At 53.5% G+C, this 18,167-nt stretch overlaps 1 protein-coding gene across 1 annotated transcript; it reads right to left on the bottom strand.

The window, feature by feature from the left end:
• Window positions 1-7,557: 7,557 nt before the first annotated feature.
• On the bottom strand, window positions 7,558-12,172 carry SOX7 (SRY-box transcription factor 7). The gene is made up of 2 exons (XM_074820280.1): window positions 11,925-12,172; window positions 7,558-9,983 (listed from the first exon to the last, which is right to left on the bottom strand). Exons 1-2 carry the CDS (start codon window positions 12,148-12,150, stop codon window positions 9,085-9,087), a joined length of 1,125 nt encoding a protein of 374 aa, XP_074676381.1. The 5' UTR covers window positions 12,151-12,172; the 3' UTR covers window positions 7,558-9,084.
• Between the last annotated feature and the right edge of the window lie 5,995 nt (window positions 12,173-18,167).

Below are 18,167 nucleotides of genomic sequence, written 5' to 3'. Positions count from 1 at the left end.
GCTTTCACCGGTCTGTGCTGACAGCTGTGGAAAAGGAGACCAGGGCTCGCTGCTTTCTTCAGGCCATGGCTAGTCTGACCTCTGTACTCTGGCTTGGCCATGCATGGGCAGCCCAATCATTTCTTCTCCACCTTGGGCCATTGGTCTCTCTCTTGTTTGTTTTCTATTAACAGCCTTCATCCCTACTGTAAGTTCTGTCATCTCCACCTGGTCCAGCAGATCCTGATGACACACCTCTCTCTTTACCAGTCCAGTCTCCCTCCAGAAGGTTCCTTACACTACTCTGGTCCTTTTCTCCTCCATCTTCTGGTTCCTCATCCAACATTTGTTCCTTCCAGTCATGCTCTGTTCCTTCCCAGCCCTACCCTTCTTTGCCAGACCATGGTTGTTCACACCCACCTCCTCCCTCCTTGGCTGCTTTCTCGAGCTCTTTCACCATCTAATCCTGTCCCCAGCACCCCAACTCCTCGTCTCCTGTCTCGCTCAGACCAGGTCCCACCCCCAGCCTCCCACTTGTGGCTCGCAGTGCCTGCCACCACTCCCACACCCACCCAGCATCCCTCGGTGTCTCCTCCACCCAGTCTCCCCGCACATAATGATAGTTTAAAGCTTTTGAAATGCTACAACACAAAAGTCTCCCTCTGCAGCACCTGTCCTCTGTGCTTGACAAATATTCCTGAAGTGAATCATGAGCAAATCAAGTCTCAGCACTCCCAAGGTAGACTGATACACAGAGAGGAAGACTGGAGGTCTCCAGACTGGGAAAGAGATGGCTAAAGGGGTGGGATATGATATATGGTTACAAAATTATGTGTGGCCCAGACAGGGTAAATAAGGAATAACATAACTGGAGAAATACAGCATCAAACAAACTTGGCAGGTGGCAGGTTCAAAGCAACAGGAGGAGGTGGTTCTTCACACGGAGTGGGGTTGTGAAGGGTACTAAACTTTTAAACCCACAACTGTGCAAATCCCACTGAGGGCAAGTCAAAACAGAGCTCACAAAGTCCTGAGTTGCAGGTGGTCTGAGGAGGGAGAGGAGCTGGGGTGGATTGTTCCGCTTGCCTCGTTCTTATACTCATCTTCAGACACGCTTTCCTTCCCCTGTCAGAAAAAACATCACAGGCTGCAGCAGCCTTAGGTCGCACCAGATTTGGCGCATGTGTGTGTATATATATATGTGTGTGTGGTGATATCTCCTCTGTGTGTATGTGCACATGTATATATATGTATATCTCATATCTCCTGTAAATGAGAGGGGTAGAGTTGGGAATACTGTCCCCTCTAGACCAGAGCTCATGGTGCTCCTGGGTTCAGAGACAAATTGGACCTCAGGCCTTTGCTACTCCAGAGGGGTCTGAGTGGTGACAATCTTTGTGGTATCGTGTGATGCTGAAGACGAGAAGCCTGTCCCTGACAGCAGAAAATCACATAGCTGGTCCCAGGTCAGAGGTGCTGAGGAGGCTGTTTTAAACTAAGGTTTTCAGCATCCTCCCTGGATTTTGGCCGAGGACCAAAAGGGCAGCATGAAGACTCTTCCCTTGCTGGGGAAGCAAACCCAGTTTTACCCACTCAGGCTGAAGGAAAAAACACCAAAGCAGTGTTTTGTTTCTCAAAACAAGAAAATAGGGTGGTGGTAGTGGTGGAGAAGGATTTTTGGTGCCCTAGCTGGTCACAGGGGCAGTGGGACTTGGTACCCGATGCTGCCCGTTCCCTGGGATGCCGGGAGGGAGCAGTGGGATCGTGACTCAGCCCCCACGTGAGCGGGTTTCCTTCCTGCGCCGCCAGCCCTGGCTTCTGATGTTTTGTTTGCTGTGAAGCTCTGGGGGCCAAGTAGGAGCTCCTGGAAATCAAAAGGAAAGAACAACATCTTGGGCTTGCCGAGGCAGGGTGCGTCCCAGATGGCTGGGTGGGTGGAGGGGGACATTTGGGGTGCTGAGGGAAGACGGGTGGGAGACCTGGAAGGAGGGCACGGGTCAGGTCTCCAGCATGAGCCTTCTTGACTCCAAACTCTTCCTGCACGCAGTAATGCTCCTCAGATGCCCTTCAGCTGCCGGCGGAGACGCTCATGGGCTCCCCAAGCTCTGAGGAGGAGGAAGAGAAGGGGTTTCCCCTCTCTCCTTTCTCTCGGGGTGTCCTCCACAGCCCTCTCTCTGCCCCACTGTGAGGGAAATGGGACCCCCAGCGTTTCCTCTTTCATTGACATAGGAGTAAACAGGGGTGGGGAGCCAGCTCAGTTCTCGTAAACCACCCTGGCCAGGAGACTGCCAGATTTTGTCTTTTGTCAGACTTCTCTCTGTTGATGCCAAAGACAAAACTCTCAGTCAGAAGTTGCTCAATGCTAGCAAAAAAATGTCTGTACACTCTCTGGTAGTGCCCAGACTCAGCTGTTTGGCCTTGAGGTCCCTGGGTTGGTCTGGCCACATTCAAACCAGGTGGCCACATCCACTTCTTCCCTGGAGACATCCTTGGCTACCTCCACCCCAGAGTTGGGGGAAGACTTGTTGGCCTGAGCACCACTCTGCTGGGGGCTATGATAATTTCACGGTGTGGAGGATTGCTGTTAAGGGCTGAGGATCTTCCCTGTCCTGGTTTCTTGACCAGTGTGGGCCTAGTGCAGGTCTCTCTGTGTCCCTTCCCATGTCCAGAGGTGACTCTGAAGTTGTACTGGCCTTCAGGCAGTGTGGAGGTTTTGTCTTGAGCTCTGTGGATTGTCCCAGAAGGGCTGTAGGAGCGCCCAAGCTGCATCTAAAAGAAGATGGTCCATCCAACACTGGATTTTACTGATTTATTGCAAAAAGATGGATGTCTGTCCCTGGGAGAATATCCCTATTTATCTCATTCCTTCCATACCCACTGCACAACCTATCCCCAGCTAGATAGGTGCTGCTGGGCTGTTTGACCCAACTCTTCCACTTTCTTCCTTCTTTCAACATCTCTGAGTCTCTGGGTGAGAACGTGGGCAGGAGCCAACCCTGGACCTTCAGTCACAGAGGCTGGTGTGGGTGGTCTTAGCTCCTACCTTGAAGGGGCTCTTCTGAGCAAGTCCTGACTGGGGGCTGGATCTCCCCCAGGTGGGTACCAGAGGTGACATGCTGCATTCAGCCAACTGGGTTGTCACCAAGGTGACTCTGGATTGATGCTGAGCCTGAGCCCACAGGGTTGAATCTTCATATCCAGCCCTGGGCTACCCCCTGACTTTGCCTTGACACCCTCCCACCCAGCAGGGAGGAAGGGACCCCCCTGCCCAGCCTACTCACAGCCCTCCTGCCCTGGGGCCAACCCCTTCTCCCCCATCACCCACCTCCATCCCCTCATTCCCGTTTTCCCATTCCCAGCATTTACCCTCCCACATGTAGCCCTGGGGGAGCCGGAGGATTGTACACAGAGGGAGAAGTTATTTTTCCTTGACATAAACATCCAAGCCTTTCCTCGGCCCCTTTGCTTGAAACGTGGAGGTAGGACCTGGACTCATAACATCCGGGCAGGAGGGGCTGGCCTTATCTGCCAGGAAACACTCAGCTCCGGATACATCCTCCCCTGCTCCCGGCACCCCAAGCATCTCCCATTGGCAGTGCCGGGCAGGAAACCACTCAGCAGCTTGTCTCATTCCCTCCTCTGGAGGGACGGGAGGGAGGGCCTGAACCTGTCCTCCCTGCGTGGCTCCCTGCAGGGTTCAGAGTCAGGGTGGGATGGGGGCAAAAAGAGATGGAGGGGGAGGGTGTTTACCCATGAGCAGAAAGGGGTTGATGGGGGCAAAAGAGGATTTTGGGGAGTTGGTGGTATTGAGGGTCTTCCCTAGGGTCTGCCACTGATTTGCAGGCTGACCTTGGTCAAGTCTCCCCTTCTCTGCCTCTACTTCCCTCCCTTGCTTCTGCTTTGAGAGCGATGGAAAAAAATCATATCCCAGCTAATTTATTAGCAGCATCCAGAGCCCTCACATGGGGTAGAGACCCCTTGTATTAAGGGCAGCACAAACATTAGGTCCTGTTCAAACTCTTGGTAAGAGACAGTTCATGTCCCACCGCTGGTCAGAAAAAGGATGGGAGGGAAGGAAGTATTCTCTCTGTTTTACAAACAGGGAAACTGAGGCATGGAGTAGTCACATGACTGTCATCAGGGTCTACCCCTGCCCAGTGGCACTGGGACAAGCAGATGTGGCTGATGGAGTGAGGACGGAGAGAAGCCACCACCTGCTCAAGGGTTGCAAAGGAAATCGCCCATCCCGGGAGGGCCAGGGCATGACACACACCGCAGCTCCCAGCCAGCCCGAATCCCAGCGCTATCCGGGAAGGTGACCTCATCCCCGCTCCCAGTGCCCAGCACCATGATCTGCACAGCCACGGGGGCCAAGGGCTGGCCTGGCCCACTGGACACTGGGGGCAGAGGACTCACACCCTGGCCACCTCCTGGCAGGGAGACACCCTTGCCCTGGCCCAACTTGACAACCCTGAGCAGGAGTCCAAATGTGATGTGAGGTTACCTTATCCCTTCCTGCAGCCCTGATTTGATTTTCCTGCTGGTTCCCAGCCCATACCAGCCTGGAGAAAGCAGCCCACAAACCACAAAGCTCCTCGACATGCACAGAGACAGCCTTGGGCTCGTGGGTTTGGGATGGGGAGGGAGGAGAAACATGCCTAGGAGTGATGCAGAATGAATCTCTCTTGGGGTGGAGACCCCCCCCCAACATCCGTAAACCACCATGGCCATCAGTCTTCTGCAGGGATGTCCATTTTCCAAGCAAAAAAGGCTCCTTCTCACCTCTCTCAGCCACTTCTTTTCTGACTGATCCCTGCAACAACGCCCTGCATCCCTAAAACATGCTGCAGGGTGGGGGGCAACCCATAGTGTTGCATTTTCCATCCTGCTGGAGAAGGGGAGAATGGCTCCACTCCCAAACTTCATCTCAGCTGCTGGTGTCCTGGGAGGTGGAAGCCGGCTGCTCCCGGCACTGGGCGTGTGCCCAGATCCGTCCGGCGAGCCCTGGCTCCCAGGGAGCCGCACCTCGCCTTGGCTGCAGCTCCCAACGCCCTGGGGGGGCCCCAGATCCCGGTTGGGGCCTGTAGCTGTTCCTGACGTGCAGAGAGCATGGGGACACGCTCCCACCTCTCCTCACGTGGCTCTGGGTTGAGCAAGTGGGGACAGGCTTGACTCGGGGGAGTCTCCATGCATCCCAGCCTGGCGAGCTGCTCGGGGCTGGGATGCACAGAGAAAACCCTTTTCCCGAGGAAACCAGACTCCAGCCACCGGCGCAGATGCTGCCGGGAGCTCTTGGGATGGGCTTTGCCTCCACCAACCCCAAATGTGACTCTGTTGGTGAGGAGGGAAGGTGGAGAAGAGGCTCACGGGGTGTTTTAGTTGATCCCATCACTGCTCGGGGCATCGAAACAAGGAGCAGGACAGGCGGGAGCAGCCAAAGTCCCAGAGAGAGGGTCCCATCAGGGGGGATAACTGCAACAGCCCAAATCAGGCATACTGGTGGCAACAGCAGGAGCTGGCCTTGTTGGGGGGATGTGGGGTGTGCTCTGTGCCCCCTCACCACAGCAGTTACAAAACTCATTCCACCATTCTCAGCTGCCCCTGCAGCAGACCTGGCAGAAAGGGACATTTGCAGAGTGACCTGGGGTGGGTGCCCCTCTGATGAGAGCCTGCTGGGGAGGGACCATCCCCTTGGATTTGCTGGTTCAAAGGTAGATCCAAGTTTGAACATGCACATCCCTCCCTATGAACAATTTTTAATGTGCTGCTGGGGGGCTGCCAGTGTCCCTCGGGCCTGGGGCACCACAGGGATTGTGGGCAGAGCAGGAGACGGGAGGAGCAGGACTTCTCCAGCCCTACTGCTGCTCCTGGCATGGTCCCATGTGAGTCAACGCTGCTGGGCAGAGAGGCCAAACAGGCTCATGGCACCTCCCTCCCTCCAGCCCGGCAGGCTGATTCACAAATCCTTGTGGAAGAGCGACGCTGCCCCAGCCAGGCTGCAGCACCAGCCATCTTGGCACTGCACCGAGTGTCATGCCCTGTGCAAGAGCCACCACAGTCCATGGTGCCAGCAGGACACCCACAGATATCCATTTCATTCCCTCTAAAAGGGAAACTAGCTGTACGGGGCCAAGGGTGGGTTGGGATGCCTGAGCAATGGGTGATGGGCAAAGGAAGAGGCTGCACCTCGATGACTGGGTTCAGTTTTGGTCCCCTCACTCCAAAAAGGCCATTGAATGACTCGAGCGTGTCCAGAGAAGGGCAACGGAGCTGGTGCAGGGTCTGGAGCACAGGTGTGATGGGGAGCGGCTGAGGGAACTGGGGGGGTTTAGTCTGGAGAAGAGGAGGCTGAGGGGAGACCTCATGGCCCTCTCCAACTCCCTGAAAGGAGGGTGCAGAGAGGGGGGATGAGTCTCTTGAGCCAAGGAACAAGCGATAGGACAAGAGGGAATGGCCTCAAGCTGCGCCAGGGCAGGGTTAGACTGGATATTAGGAAGGATTTCTTTGCAGAAGGGGTTGTTGGGCGTTGGAATGGGCTGCCCAGGGCGGGGGTGGAATCCCCATCCCTGGAGGTGTTGAAGAGTCGGGTTGACCCAGTGCTGAGGGATCTGGTGGAGTTGAGAACGGTCAGTGTGAAGTTAATGGTTGGACTGGAGGATCTTCAAGGTCTTTTCCAACCGAGATGATTCTGTGATGGCAGGGCTGTGTCCAGGGGGGCCACAAGTGACAGATGAAGGAGGACCATAAACACAGGACAGCGGCATGTTGGTGCCTCCCCAAATATTCATGTAGCCTTCCATGGTCTCCTTGAGTCCAAGATAAGACATTTATGGGAGGCCAGCCAGCCCAGTTGGGTTGGGTTGGTTTGGGTTGAGTGGCCTCTGGAGACCTCTTCCAGCCCACACCCATAGGTGGGCATCACAAAGTGCATTAGGAAACTTGCTCCTCCACTTTTTGAGGCCAGGCAGGAGGACACAGCCTGGGAGGACACTGCTTTGGGAGGTGTGCATGCTTAACCTGAAGGATCACAGGGACACAGCCTAATTTAATGTCTGGCAAGAGCAGGCTGTGATGTTGGTCCATGGACCGCAAAGACTAAGCTTTTCTCTTTGCTAGCAATGCCTGAAGGACACTACTCAACATCCAGCTACAAGAGTGCCCTTGATGCAGCTCCCCAAATTTGACCCACCCTCCGTTTCTCAGGCCTCATTGCCTTGATCTGCATTCGCACAGAGGACCCCTTACGTGGCCCTCATGCTGTGGAGCATCTTAAACTGTGCATCAGCACAAACTGTGTAAGGCAGCCTTAAATGTGAATAAAAACTACACTCCAGGCATTGGCACTTGCTCCATAAATAGGCAGCATTCTTTGTGCTCACTAACATGCCAAAGGCAAAGCTCTGCCTTAACTTCACTGTAAGATCTACACAGGACCTGGCACTAAAAGGCCATATGAATGAGATGGCAAAAGCAGGATCAAGGCCATCAAAGTGACTTGCTGCTCCTGAGACACACCACGAAAAGTGAAGGTAGGCACACGTCATGCCTCGAGTCGGTTTGTGAGAAAGCAATCCACAATTTGTAAAGATAACCACAGATCTTTTTTATTTAAAAAAATGGAAGTAGAAAAGTTTGGCTGAAAATACCAACAAAAAAAAAAAATTAAAAAAATAGCACTCGCACAGGAAATGTTTCTGTTTTGAAAACTTTGTCAATAGCTACAGCAATTTAAATCATAAAACAATCATCGTATAAAAACATATTTATTTAAATTAAATATTTTATGCAAACTCATATCTACACTCATTCAAAATGCATAGAGTCACACAAAAAAGATGGAATGTATTAGCTTAAAAACCTGTGAAGTTGTGGGTCTTTTTAAGTATTATTTGCAATTATTATTAATACATGTTCGGGATTGAAACCAGAAAATCATAGCCACGCTACTAACTAATCATTACCAAGTGCCATACAGTAAACACTAAGATTAATCATGTCATATAACTGATTTAAAATAAAGCTTCATCTTTATGAAAAGGAAGAGAACTCGAGCAATACAAAATCCAAGGGGAGGAATAATGGAAGGAATAAATCAATGTACAGCTTTATTACAAGCAATAATACGCCGGAGTTAGAAGAGGCATTGGGCACTGCGGCTCGAAACGTGAAGCGTTTGCCTTCAAAGGACGTTTGATTAAAAAAACGTGTCTGCTACATCATCACCTCTTTGCCAAAATGCTCATCCCAGGACCCGTTCCCAGCCCTTTGGGAGCGTTTTTGCTGGGAGGCCAAGGGGAAGCCATGGGAGGGGTGGGTGCTGGCTGGATCCTGCTTTTCCAAGCCCTGATCCTACCCTCCTCCAGAACACACAGGCAGAGCGTCCTCGGGGCTGGCTGCCCCCCTGCACCCCCCGCCCTCCCCGTGCATCCCTGGGGCCAGCCCGGCAGCATCCCTGGTTTGTGTCCCACCAATCAACCCTGCTGTCCCACCATCCCTGGTGTCCCACCATCCCTGGTGTCTCATCTGTCCCCTCTGGATGTCCCGAGGGATGAAGCTCCCAACTCCTGGTCTGGGGGCAGAGGGATGGGGGGGTTTAACCCCTGCCAGGGCAGGTCAGGGTGGCCTCAGCAACGCCGATGCTGGGAGCTGAGAGCAAAGCACGCTTGCAGAGCATGCGCCCCTTTACCAAAATCTTCCCTTTTCTCCCCATCCCTGCCTTTCCCCTTCCAGGAGGTTTTGCCCCTGCTGTTTACGGGATGCTGCCACCCTCCTGACTCCAAAGCAGAGTTGGGGGTGCCCCGAAATAGGGGGGAAGCCTTCCCGTGCTCCCAGGAACATCTCTGCTTTGGAAGAGGGACTTGGCCAAAGGGCTTTGGCATTGAGAAATCCCCCCTGGCCATGTTCGGAGCAGAGCACCCGAGGCTTTGCACCGGTGGTGAGCCAACGATTGAAATCCTTTACCTACACCACCAAGGAGACTCCATGGTCCTCACGGTTCGGACTTGGTCACCCTGAGGGGCGGTGAGCGATGTCCCCGGGGAGCAACGCCTCGTAATACTGTGTCGGGTCCTTCCTCGGCCGGTCCAGGCGGCCCCGGCCGGGGTTCTAGGAGACGCTGTAGTTATTGTAGTAGGTGGCCGTGGCATCGGCCAGGACAGAGATGAGGCTGGTCTCGGAGGTGTGGGAGGTGCCAGACGCTGGGACGTGTCCGTTGACCAAGACCCCGCCATGGTGGTCGCTGTGGCCGGGGTTGTTGAGATACTGGTCGAACTCGTTGCGGTCCATCTCCCCCAGAAGCTCGGCTTGGCTCAGCTGGTCCAAGGTGTCAAAGCTGTGGTGGTCGGGTGGCGGGGAGAGCTGGCCCAGGTGGGCATGGAGGCTAGGAGGGTGCAGGGGGGGGAAGGCAGGTGTGTAGTAGCTGGGAGGAGGAGGAGGAGGAAGGGGAGGGCAGCTGGAGGCCGGGGGGATCATGCAGGTGGCTGGCTGCGGCATGGGGCTGAGAGGGTGGTGGTTGCACGGGAGGGAGCTGCCCGCGTACTCCGGGGAGTAGGTGGCTCCGGTGAGGTGGGAGCGGTGATGCTCGTCGGGGCAGGGCGAGGAGAAGAAGCTCTGCTCGGGGTCTATGGCGTCCAGCGGAGACATCTCCGGGGGGGTGGGCAGCCCGTAGGGGTAGGTGTCCACGCTGGTGCTGCTGCCGCTGCCCGGGGCCTCCCGGTATCCCCGGACGGGCGGCAGCCCTGGGCGAGGGGGGTACTCACCCGGCCCCTCTTTGTCCCCCCCAGCCCGGCCGCAGGTCCGCTTCTCCGGCACCGCGTTTTGGTCCCGCGTCAGGCTGCCCAGCAAAAACCCGGGGTCCACCCGCTTGCAGATCCGCTTGACCTGCTTCTTCCGCCGGGGCCGGTATTTGTAGTTGGGGTAATCTTGCATGTGCTTCACCCGCAGCCGCTCGGCCTCCTCCACGTAGGGACGCTTCTGCGAGAGGCTCAGAGCCTTCCAGGACTTGCCTGAAACGGAGAACGAAACTCCCCTGAGCGCCCGCGGCGGCCGTATCGGGGGGGAAAGGGGGCTGCCTCCCAAAGCTCACAAGAACCCAACCCAAGGGCAAGGTTGGCGCTCCCAATATCCGAACAGGAAGGACGCAGCCTGCCAACCCCGCAGGAGGATGAGACGGCAGCGGGAGGGTCAAGAAGGGGGGTACTGAAACCACCCTACTGAAACTCCCCCCATCCCAAGGCTCTGTGAATAAATCAGGGCAAATAAACTCCCCCAGCTCCGTGGCCTGATCTTGCAATGCCTCTCTGGCTTGGAAAGCCCGACTGCTGAGCGGGGACAGTCGAGGCCATGCCTGGCTGAGCAGCGGGTCAGGACGTGGCATCCCTGGATGTGTCCCAGCCCGTGCCCTGCCAGGACTTGTACCGGTGTGTACGGAGACCCGGGTGCCAAGAACTTGCTGCTCCCTGTTTGAGATACACAAAATGTCCCCAAGACACAGGACAGAGAAGCAGCGCCGGGGCTGGGGGGGTTGTATCCCACGGTGAGGCTACCCTAGGCTGTTCCTCAGGGTCAGGGGAGAAATGAGGATACAGATCAAAGCGTTTGATGCCTTCCCATTGCCAAAGAGACAGCAGAAATAACACTAATAAGCCAAGATGCTGCATGGCAAAGCAGCAACGAGAAAACCCAAACCACCAAACAAAACACCGCAAAACTGTCCAGGGAAACACAAACTTTGGGTAAGAGGCTGGACAGCAAAGCTGTGTTGCAATTTGGGCAGCTCTTTCTCAGGCTGTCTGGGCTGGTTATTTCTGTTTGCCCTCTTGGTTTCACATAAAAAATGGGGATTGGGAGAAGGGGGAAATAGTGGATGGGGAGTGGGAAACAAAAGTGTATTCAAAATGGATTGTGATCCCCAAAAAGAAACAGCAGAAATACACACACGCTGCCTAGCCATGCAATACTGGGGTGGGCTAGTTAGTTTGGGGGCAGGCCAGGAAAATTTGGGGGTCCCCCCTAGCACAGTATCCAGGGATCCCTGGCACCAGCAGCACGAGGAGTTTGCACCCCAGCAGCGTTTGCACCCGAGGGGTGGCCGGGTGTGCACGTGGGTGCAGGACACCATCAGGCTTTGCACCCTGAGAGGTGGCCGGGTGGCTGCACGCACCCAGAGCGGGGGGCACAGCTGGGGTCTGCACCCCACGGGGTGGGAGGGTGGGTGCATGGGTGCCTGCTCCCTGGCGTGCGGAACCCCATCAAGCTTTGCACCCCACAAGGCAGCCCAGTGGATGTTGTCTCAGGGTGCTGGACTCGGGGCAGGCTTTGCACCCCACAGCGTGGCCATGGGCGTGCACGGATGCCCACCCGCTGGGTGCCGGACCCACTTGTATCCCACGGGGCTGCCAGGAGGATGAGCCCACCCCAGGGTGCCAGTGCCAGACCCGGGCAGGGCTTGCACCCCACGGAGTGGCAGGGAGAGTGCGTGGGTCCCCATCTGGGCAGGGTTTAGTACCCCCAGGGATGGCTGATGGGTGCCCACCCTGGGGTACTGGATCCAGACAGGGTTTGCACCCCTGGGGATGGCCGGGTGGGTGCATGGGTGCCCATCCTGGGGTACTGGATCCAGACAGGGTTTGCACCCCGGAGATGGCCAGGTGAGTACATGGGTGCCCACCCTGGGGTACAGGATTCAGACAGGGTTTGCACCCCGGAGATGGCCAGGTGAGTGCATGGGTGCCCACCCTGGGGTACCGGATCCAGACAGGGTGCCCACCCCCGGGATACTAGATCCAGACGGGGTTTGCACCCCATGGGATGCCCAGGTGGGCGCCCACACCGCAGGGTGCCAGACTCGGAGCAAGGTTTGCACCCCCGGGGATGACCGGGTGGATGCACGGACCCCCCCCCTCCCCGAGTCGCACCCCTAAACCCCTCACCCCTCCGCTCCTCACCGAGCATCTTGCTGAGCTCCGCGTTGTGCAGGTCGGGGTTTTGCACGGCCAGACGTTTCCTCTCGTCCTTCGCCCACACCATAAAAGCGTTCATGGGCCGCCGGATTCGGCTCTCGGAGCTTTTCTCCCCCGGCGGACAACGTGGGGGCGGCCCCGGGGGGAGCCCCTCGGCCGTGTCCCCCTCCAGCCGCTCCGGCCAGGGGTAGGTGCTCAGCAGCGCAGCCATGGCCCGGCCCCGCCGCCCCCCCCCGGCCCCAGCCCCGCTCCCCGCCCGCTGCGCTGCCCTCGGGGTCCCCGCGCAGTCCCAGCCTCCCGCCCGGCCTTCCCCCGTATTTATGAGCTCCTTGGAAAAAGCCTCCTCCAATGACACCGAAGGTACTCGCTGCTCCTCCTTGTTTGCAAACTCCTGAGCCCCGGCCAGGATGGCGCGGGGAGAAAAACTTCTCCCCACCCTCTGCCCAGCACCCCCCGGGAGGGGGGGGGCAGCAAACCTGACGCCCCCCTTCTGTTTCCCGCACCACCCCCCCCTCCTTTTATTATTTTTTTTTTTTTTTCTTATTTTGCCCGCTGAAAGGCTGAAGGGGAGTGAGGAGGGAGTTGGAAATGGCCCTGCCACCCCCAAACTGCCCCAGCCGCTCCCCGCCCCCGCACCTCAGAGCCCCAAAACTGGGGGAAATGCAGAGAGAGGACATGAGGGCACCGAAATCTTTTTGGGGTGGTCTAGTAAGAAAAGGAAAATGGTCCCAAAAGAAAGGTTCCCATAGGGGTGCAAAAGGCCCCCCCCCCCAGGCTTTGGCAAGCCGCAGTGAGTCTGTTTGCAAGCGGAAATCAAGGCGTGGGTGCTGCAGGCTGGTACCCCCTTTTTCCCCCCACCTCCTGCTTTAACCCCTAGTCCAGGCTGTGCTTTGCCAACCCATGGAGGTTTTCACCCAGTTCCCCCAACTTCCCCTCATATGGGAAGGAAAATGGGACACAGTGAACCTGCTGGTGGGGGCTTGTCCAGCCTGGTTGGGCTCCTGAGTGAGCTCTGCAGTAGCCACACAGGCAGGGATGGGGCTGGGCACAGCCCAGAGGGGCTGCAACATCCCCAGTTGGTCCCCACTGCCCATCGCTGGGACACTGGGAGATGAAGGGCTGGTCCGACACTTTGCAGTCTTTTTCTTGCTACTGCTTTTTACGGAGCACTGCCCCATCCTGCAAAGCCACCCCAGCCCGGCTGGGATGGAAGCACCACTGTCACGCAACGATATTTCCCACTAACCCCAGTTTGGTGGTCACGAGGGCAGGAAAGTGACCCCCCGAGAAGCGTTCTGCCTGCTAGGACGAAGGATCTCCAGGAAGGCGACGGGATCGAAACGCCCTTGCCCAGCTCATCCTTGCAACCTACCCCGAGGAATATATTTAGTCGCTCGATTCCTTTATGATTCTGACCCCCTGACATGGGCTGCAGGGCTGCAGCGGCTCTGCTTTGACTGATTGTGGATTTCCTCTCCGCGCTGCCAGAAAAGCCGGTGGGCCGGGGTGCGAGATGCGAAGGCATTTCCTTGGGCTGGCCACCGCTGCCCCATCTAACCCCCAAACTGGGGGGAAAAACCCAGCGCGGATCCCAAGCCGGGGTGTTTGTGCAGGTAGGCAGCGATTTACCACGTGCCTGGGTGTTCCTATTGACTCTTGTCAAGATTACAGGTGATGGAGAGAGCGGTATGTAAATGTGAGCGCTGCGGGTTCAGGATCCGCCTGGGTTTCCTGGTCTCTCCCGCGGCTCTGCACAGAAGTGGGATCCCTGCGGGTCTGGTTTCTCGTGGGTTACAGCGATTTGGGGGTCTGGAGAGGTGGAAGCTGCCAACTTTGGCAACTGTCATCTCAGAGCTTTTCCCTGGGACCGAATTAAAACCCTATGGCAGCAACAAAATTTTCCAAAGGAACTGATTAAATCTATTAAGCTATTTACAAGTGGGCTTGATCAGAGCTGTGTTATCTGGGAATACAACAGGAAGGCAACTTCTCTTAAATCTAAAAGGCGCAGGAGATTTCCTGGTCTCAGGACAGATTTATAAACCCTTTACACACACACACACGCAGGCCAGCACATAGCAACTGCCTTTCATCTGTGTTTTGGAGCTGTACATGCTCCCGGAGACAGCCCGTGCTGTCCCAGGCTTTGCACAGCGGGCTCCGGTTCTCTCCAAAAGTCCCGTCTCATGCCTTGAAGTGCCAGGACGGGGCAGGGAGGGAGGATGCCAAACCCTCCATCCTGCTCTGAACAGGTCTCCTGGGTGTATTTTGCAGATGGGAGTTGCTGCAGAGGTTGGCAGCAAGAGGTTGAGAAAAAAACCCCATAACGTTGTTTTTTTTGTGTTTTTTTTTTTTTTTAATTTCCCTTTAGTAGGGGTTGAAGTGCATTGAAAAAGAGACTGCCTGAAGTTACAAGGTTTTATTTTGAATAGGGTGTTACACCGCTCAGTGGTATTTTTTAACCCTCAGGATGCACAGGGCCTGGATATCGTCGTTATTATAAAAATATCACCTTCATACTCGAGGCCCCAGAGGCCTGAAAATTTTAGTAGCAGTATATCCCCTCAAGGGAAAAGAAGAGGAACTGCTGAATTCCACTGAAGCCCTTTTACACGACATGCGGCAGTGCCTCCGTCCTGCGCTGCCTTTCCGAGGTGTGGTTTGCAGGACGGAGGAAAGGTCTGGGCGAGGATAAAGACGGGACCCACGTCCACCTCCTGCCTCTGCTGCAGATGCCTGGGGGCTCTCGGAGCAACTCACCGGGTTTTCCTGGTCCTCTATTCCCTCCGCATCGTGGGGGTAACAGCGTTTGATCTCCCTCGGGTATCGCAGGGGAAAACTCACGTGGCTTTTCAGAACTCCCCCTGAGACATATGCTGGGACTCCTGTGTGGTTGCAAGACAAAGAAATACTGCAAAATATTTCTCATTTGGATTTTCTCCCGTGCTGGACAACAGCACCTTCCTAGAGGCCCCCATACCGCATTCTGAGGTCAAACAAGAATAATAATAAACACTTTTTTTTTCTCCCCCTCTCCTTTAGCACCTGGCATTCTGATTGCATTAGTAATATGGGTTTCATTCTGCACCCTACCTAAAATGCTGGTTAAACCTGTCCTGTAGGAAGCTCTACGTTACATAAAGACAGCTGGGGCCATGTGAAAATGCCACCTTTTAATTGCGACCGTATCAGGGTAATTAGCAGCAGTCTGGAAAACCTCATCTTTACTTTTTATGCTTACCTTCCCGATTCTGGTGCAACGCTTACCTGTATCTGGGGCACAGGAAGCAGCAGAGCTCTCACAGGGCTTTGAGAGCAGGGAAATTACGGCTAAAAGCTACAAGCTAAAATAGACCGAGCAGACAAAGGGTGGAAGAAAGCTTTGTTCTCCCCATTTTCACGGATGGGGAACAGTGGCAGCAACTCCCATGGGTCACGCAGAAAATCCGTGACCGAACCCAGCTTTCGCGCCGTACAGGCGAGACCAGCCCCACTCTTTAAAAATATCCCTTTTTGGCGTGGATCCGACATCTGGCATTTTACTCGGCTTGCAAACGGCAGGGTCTATTTTCACCAAGTAACCTCCCCACCCCCCCACCCCTCTTCAGAGACATTTAAATGTGTGAGAAAGTGCAAATCCTAAATTAGCTCAATATTCACATGTTCCTTAATTATTGATGAAACTCTCATGTCCCAAGGGCAGTTTTTGCAGAGACAGCTGGGGGTTCCCAGCAGAAGAGCCGTCTCTCAGCGGTGCAGCTCCCAGCTGCTTTGCACCGACACAGAACCAACCCTGCCCACTGCCCGTCCTCCCCGGGGCCACCTTTCCCCAGGGGCCGCTACTGGGACCATTTATTTGCTAGGAGGAGAAACCAGAGCTTTCCCATTCTACAGCCCGCAGCGAAATATGTAGACCAAAAAAACAACAGGAAAAAAAAAAAAAAGCGCTAAAATTTTCAGCACACACACTCATGGTGCTGAATAATTCTGCTCTTACTATTTTTAAAACGCAGCTTTAACGGCTACAAAATATTTTTGTCCCCTTAGGTTAAAAAGGGACAAGCAGAATTTTGCTCTTATACTTTAAAAATTACAAAAATTACAAAGAAAAAAAAAGAAGTCTTTTGAGTGACTCAGAAGCAGAATTTAAGTTCTGACTTGCTGAGAAATCGAGCTTCAATTTGGCATTGGAGCAATCTTCCCACTTCTGCCACCGCAAAAGTTTTTATTTTTACCATATTCCCCATTCCCACATCACTGAAAGTTTGCTTATCCAAGCAAAAGTTTGCTGATCCCTGCATGGGACAGGTACGGAGCCTTGGTTATTGTCCAAGTCTCTGTGAGCTCAGATCCTCGGCCGCTAACACCGTGTGGATGAGATTTATAACCCTTTGCGTGGCAAAGCTCATACTGCCCAGAAAGGAGGAATTAAGCAAAGGACTGCTTCAGATGCTAGCAATCCTCACGCTGTTTGAGGACACACTATTGTAAGATCTTTTTTTAAGATAGGCTTGATGCTATGCAGTGTTTCCAATAGACTTTGTGTGGTTTTCCTCTCTTCTTGGAGCTTCCTTCCTCCTCTTAGTGCTGGCAGGTTTGGAGGTTTCATGACGTAAACTGTGCCTTTTGAAGGTGGATGCTTCAAGAACTTCAGTCTTGTGTGTTTAAACAGGAGAAAATTGGTTAATTACATTGGTGCATTCAGCTAATTTACTTTGCCGAGAGCTGATGATTTGAAAGAAGTCAGCACCACAACTGCCTTTTGCTTCAAGGAAAATTGCATTAATTGAACACGACGCTGAACTGTCCCCAAACGCGTTTCTTAAATTTCACAAAGCAGCTGCCTCTTAGACACCATCTAAGGGACTGAAATTCATACAGATGTAAGGACAGGCAGTTCGGAAATCTTAATGGGTTGTCTTGAAACTTGTACTTACGAGCATCACGCATCTATGCTTTAAATTAACCCTGGTTGTTGCTACACACTGGTTGTGTGTAAAGCGCTAGAGCTAAGTACCTCTTGGAAAGAAATTCAAGGAATGGTGCCTGTTCCACACACCTGGGTTGTCACGGTCTCCCATCCCGGGCTCTAAGGAAAGCTCTGCAGAGTCAGACACAGCACGATCAGAACAGTTGAAGCCCACAAAACTCCTGCAGACTTTGGGCCAATGCTGATAACAGGCTCCTTTTCCGTGGCTTCTACTTTCCAGGATACAGTTTTGTGCTTGCGGGTATTTACAAGCACAAAAGTCAGCATATATATTGCTGTTCATAAGATTGCAATTGCAAATCACGGAGCCTGGTATGTAGCAGCCTTTGCACCAAGAGTTAATTTCAGGGCTCAAAGCAAAGAACGCCACCGTACCTGCAAAAAATGGAAGCAACTCACAAGAAACCATCATCTCTGTAAGGCTCCTGATGCAAAAAGGAAAATTTTCTTTTATGTCACCGGTGACCTGGGATTACTAAAACTGAAAACATTTTAATATCTATGCTGTGTGCGCATCATCCTCGATTTGGAAGTGAAAGCAGAGTGGTGACTCTCATTTTGCTCATTTTGTAGGGAATTTCACTTGGAGGTACATCATTTTGTGCTGCAGTGTGTGAGTACAATGGACAAATATATAACAATGGACATGATATATAACAAATATATATGACTGTTTAAAAGTCATATTTTCACAGAAATGAAACCACATAATTTCTTTGTGCTCACATTCTGATAATTTCACCATTTGGGTAATGATGTAATTCTTATGCTTTCTAAAAAAGACCTTCTTGCCAAACCAGAGTTTGGTTAAAACTGGACTCACAACCCACTATAAACAAAAACCAAAAAAAATTATTACTTTGAAACATGTTCCTGTTGTTTCAATCATCCATTTCACTAGATAGTATCTGGTAAGAAGAGCTTTTTGTCGAGTAATGCAAAGTTGGCTGACCACTAACACACAGAGAGCACAGCTAAATGAATTGCTTGTTTCAAATACTAGTCTGTTATGATTTTTTTTTCCTCCTCCAACCCATATTCTGCACATGCTATTTTTCTTTGAGCTTGAGGCACATTAAAATCCCACATTTCCTGTGATAAAGTGAAATTCCCACTTCTTCTTGTACAAACAGAGAATCTTCTATTTGTAGCTGATATTTCAATCTGAGCCAGATTTAAATCTTAGGTATACTGTACTTAACTGTAGTAACACCACAAATTTAAAAATGTGTTCCTGG

This window comes from Strix aluco, chromosome 3 (genome assembly GCF_031877795.1).
Source record: "Strix aluco isolate bStrAlu1 chromosome 3, bStrAlu1.hap1, whole genome shotgun sequence".
In the NCBI taxonomy this organism is placed as follows: Eukaryota; Metazoa; Chordata; class Aves; order Strigiformes; family Strigidae; genus Strix; species Strix aluco.
This window is presented reverse-complemented; position numbering and strand designations above follow the sequence as displayed.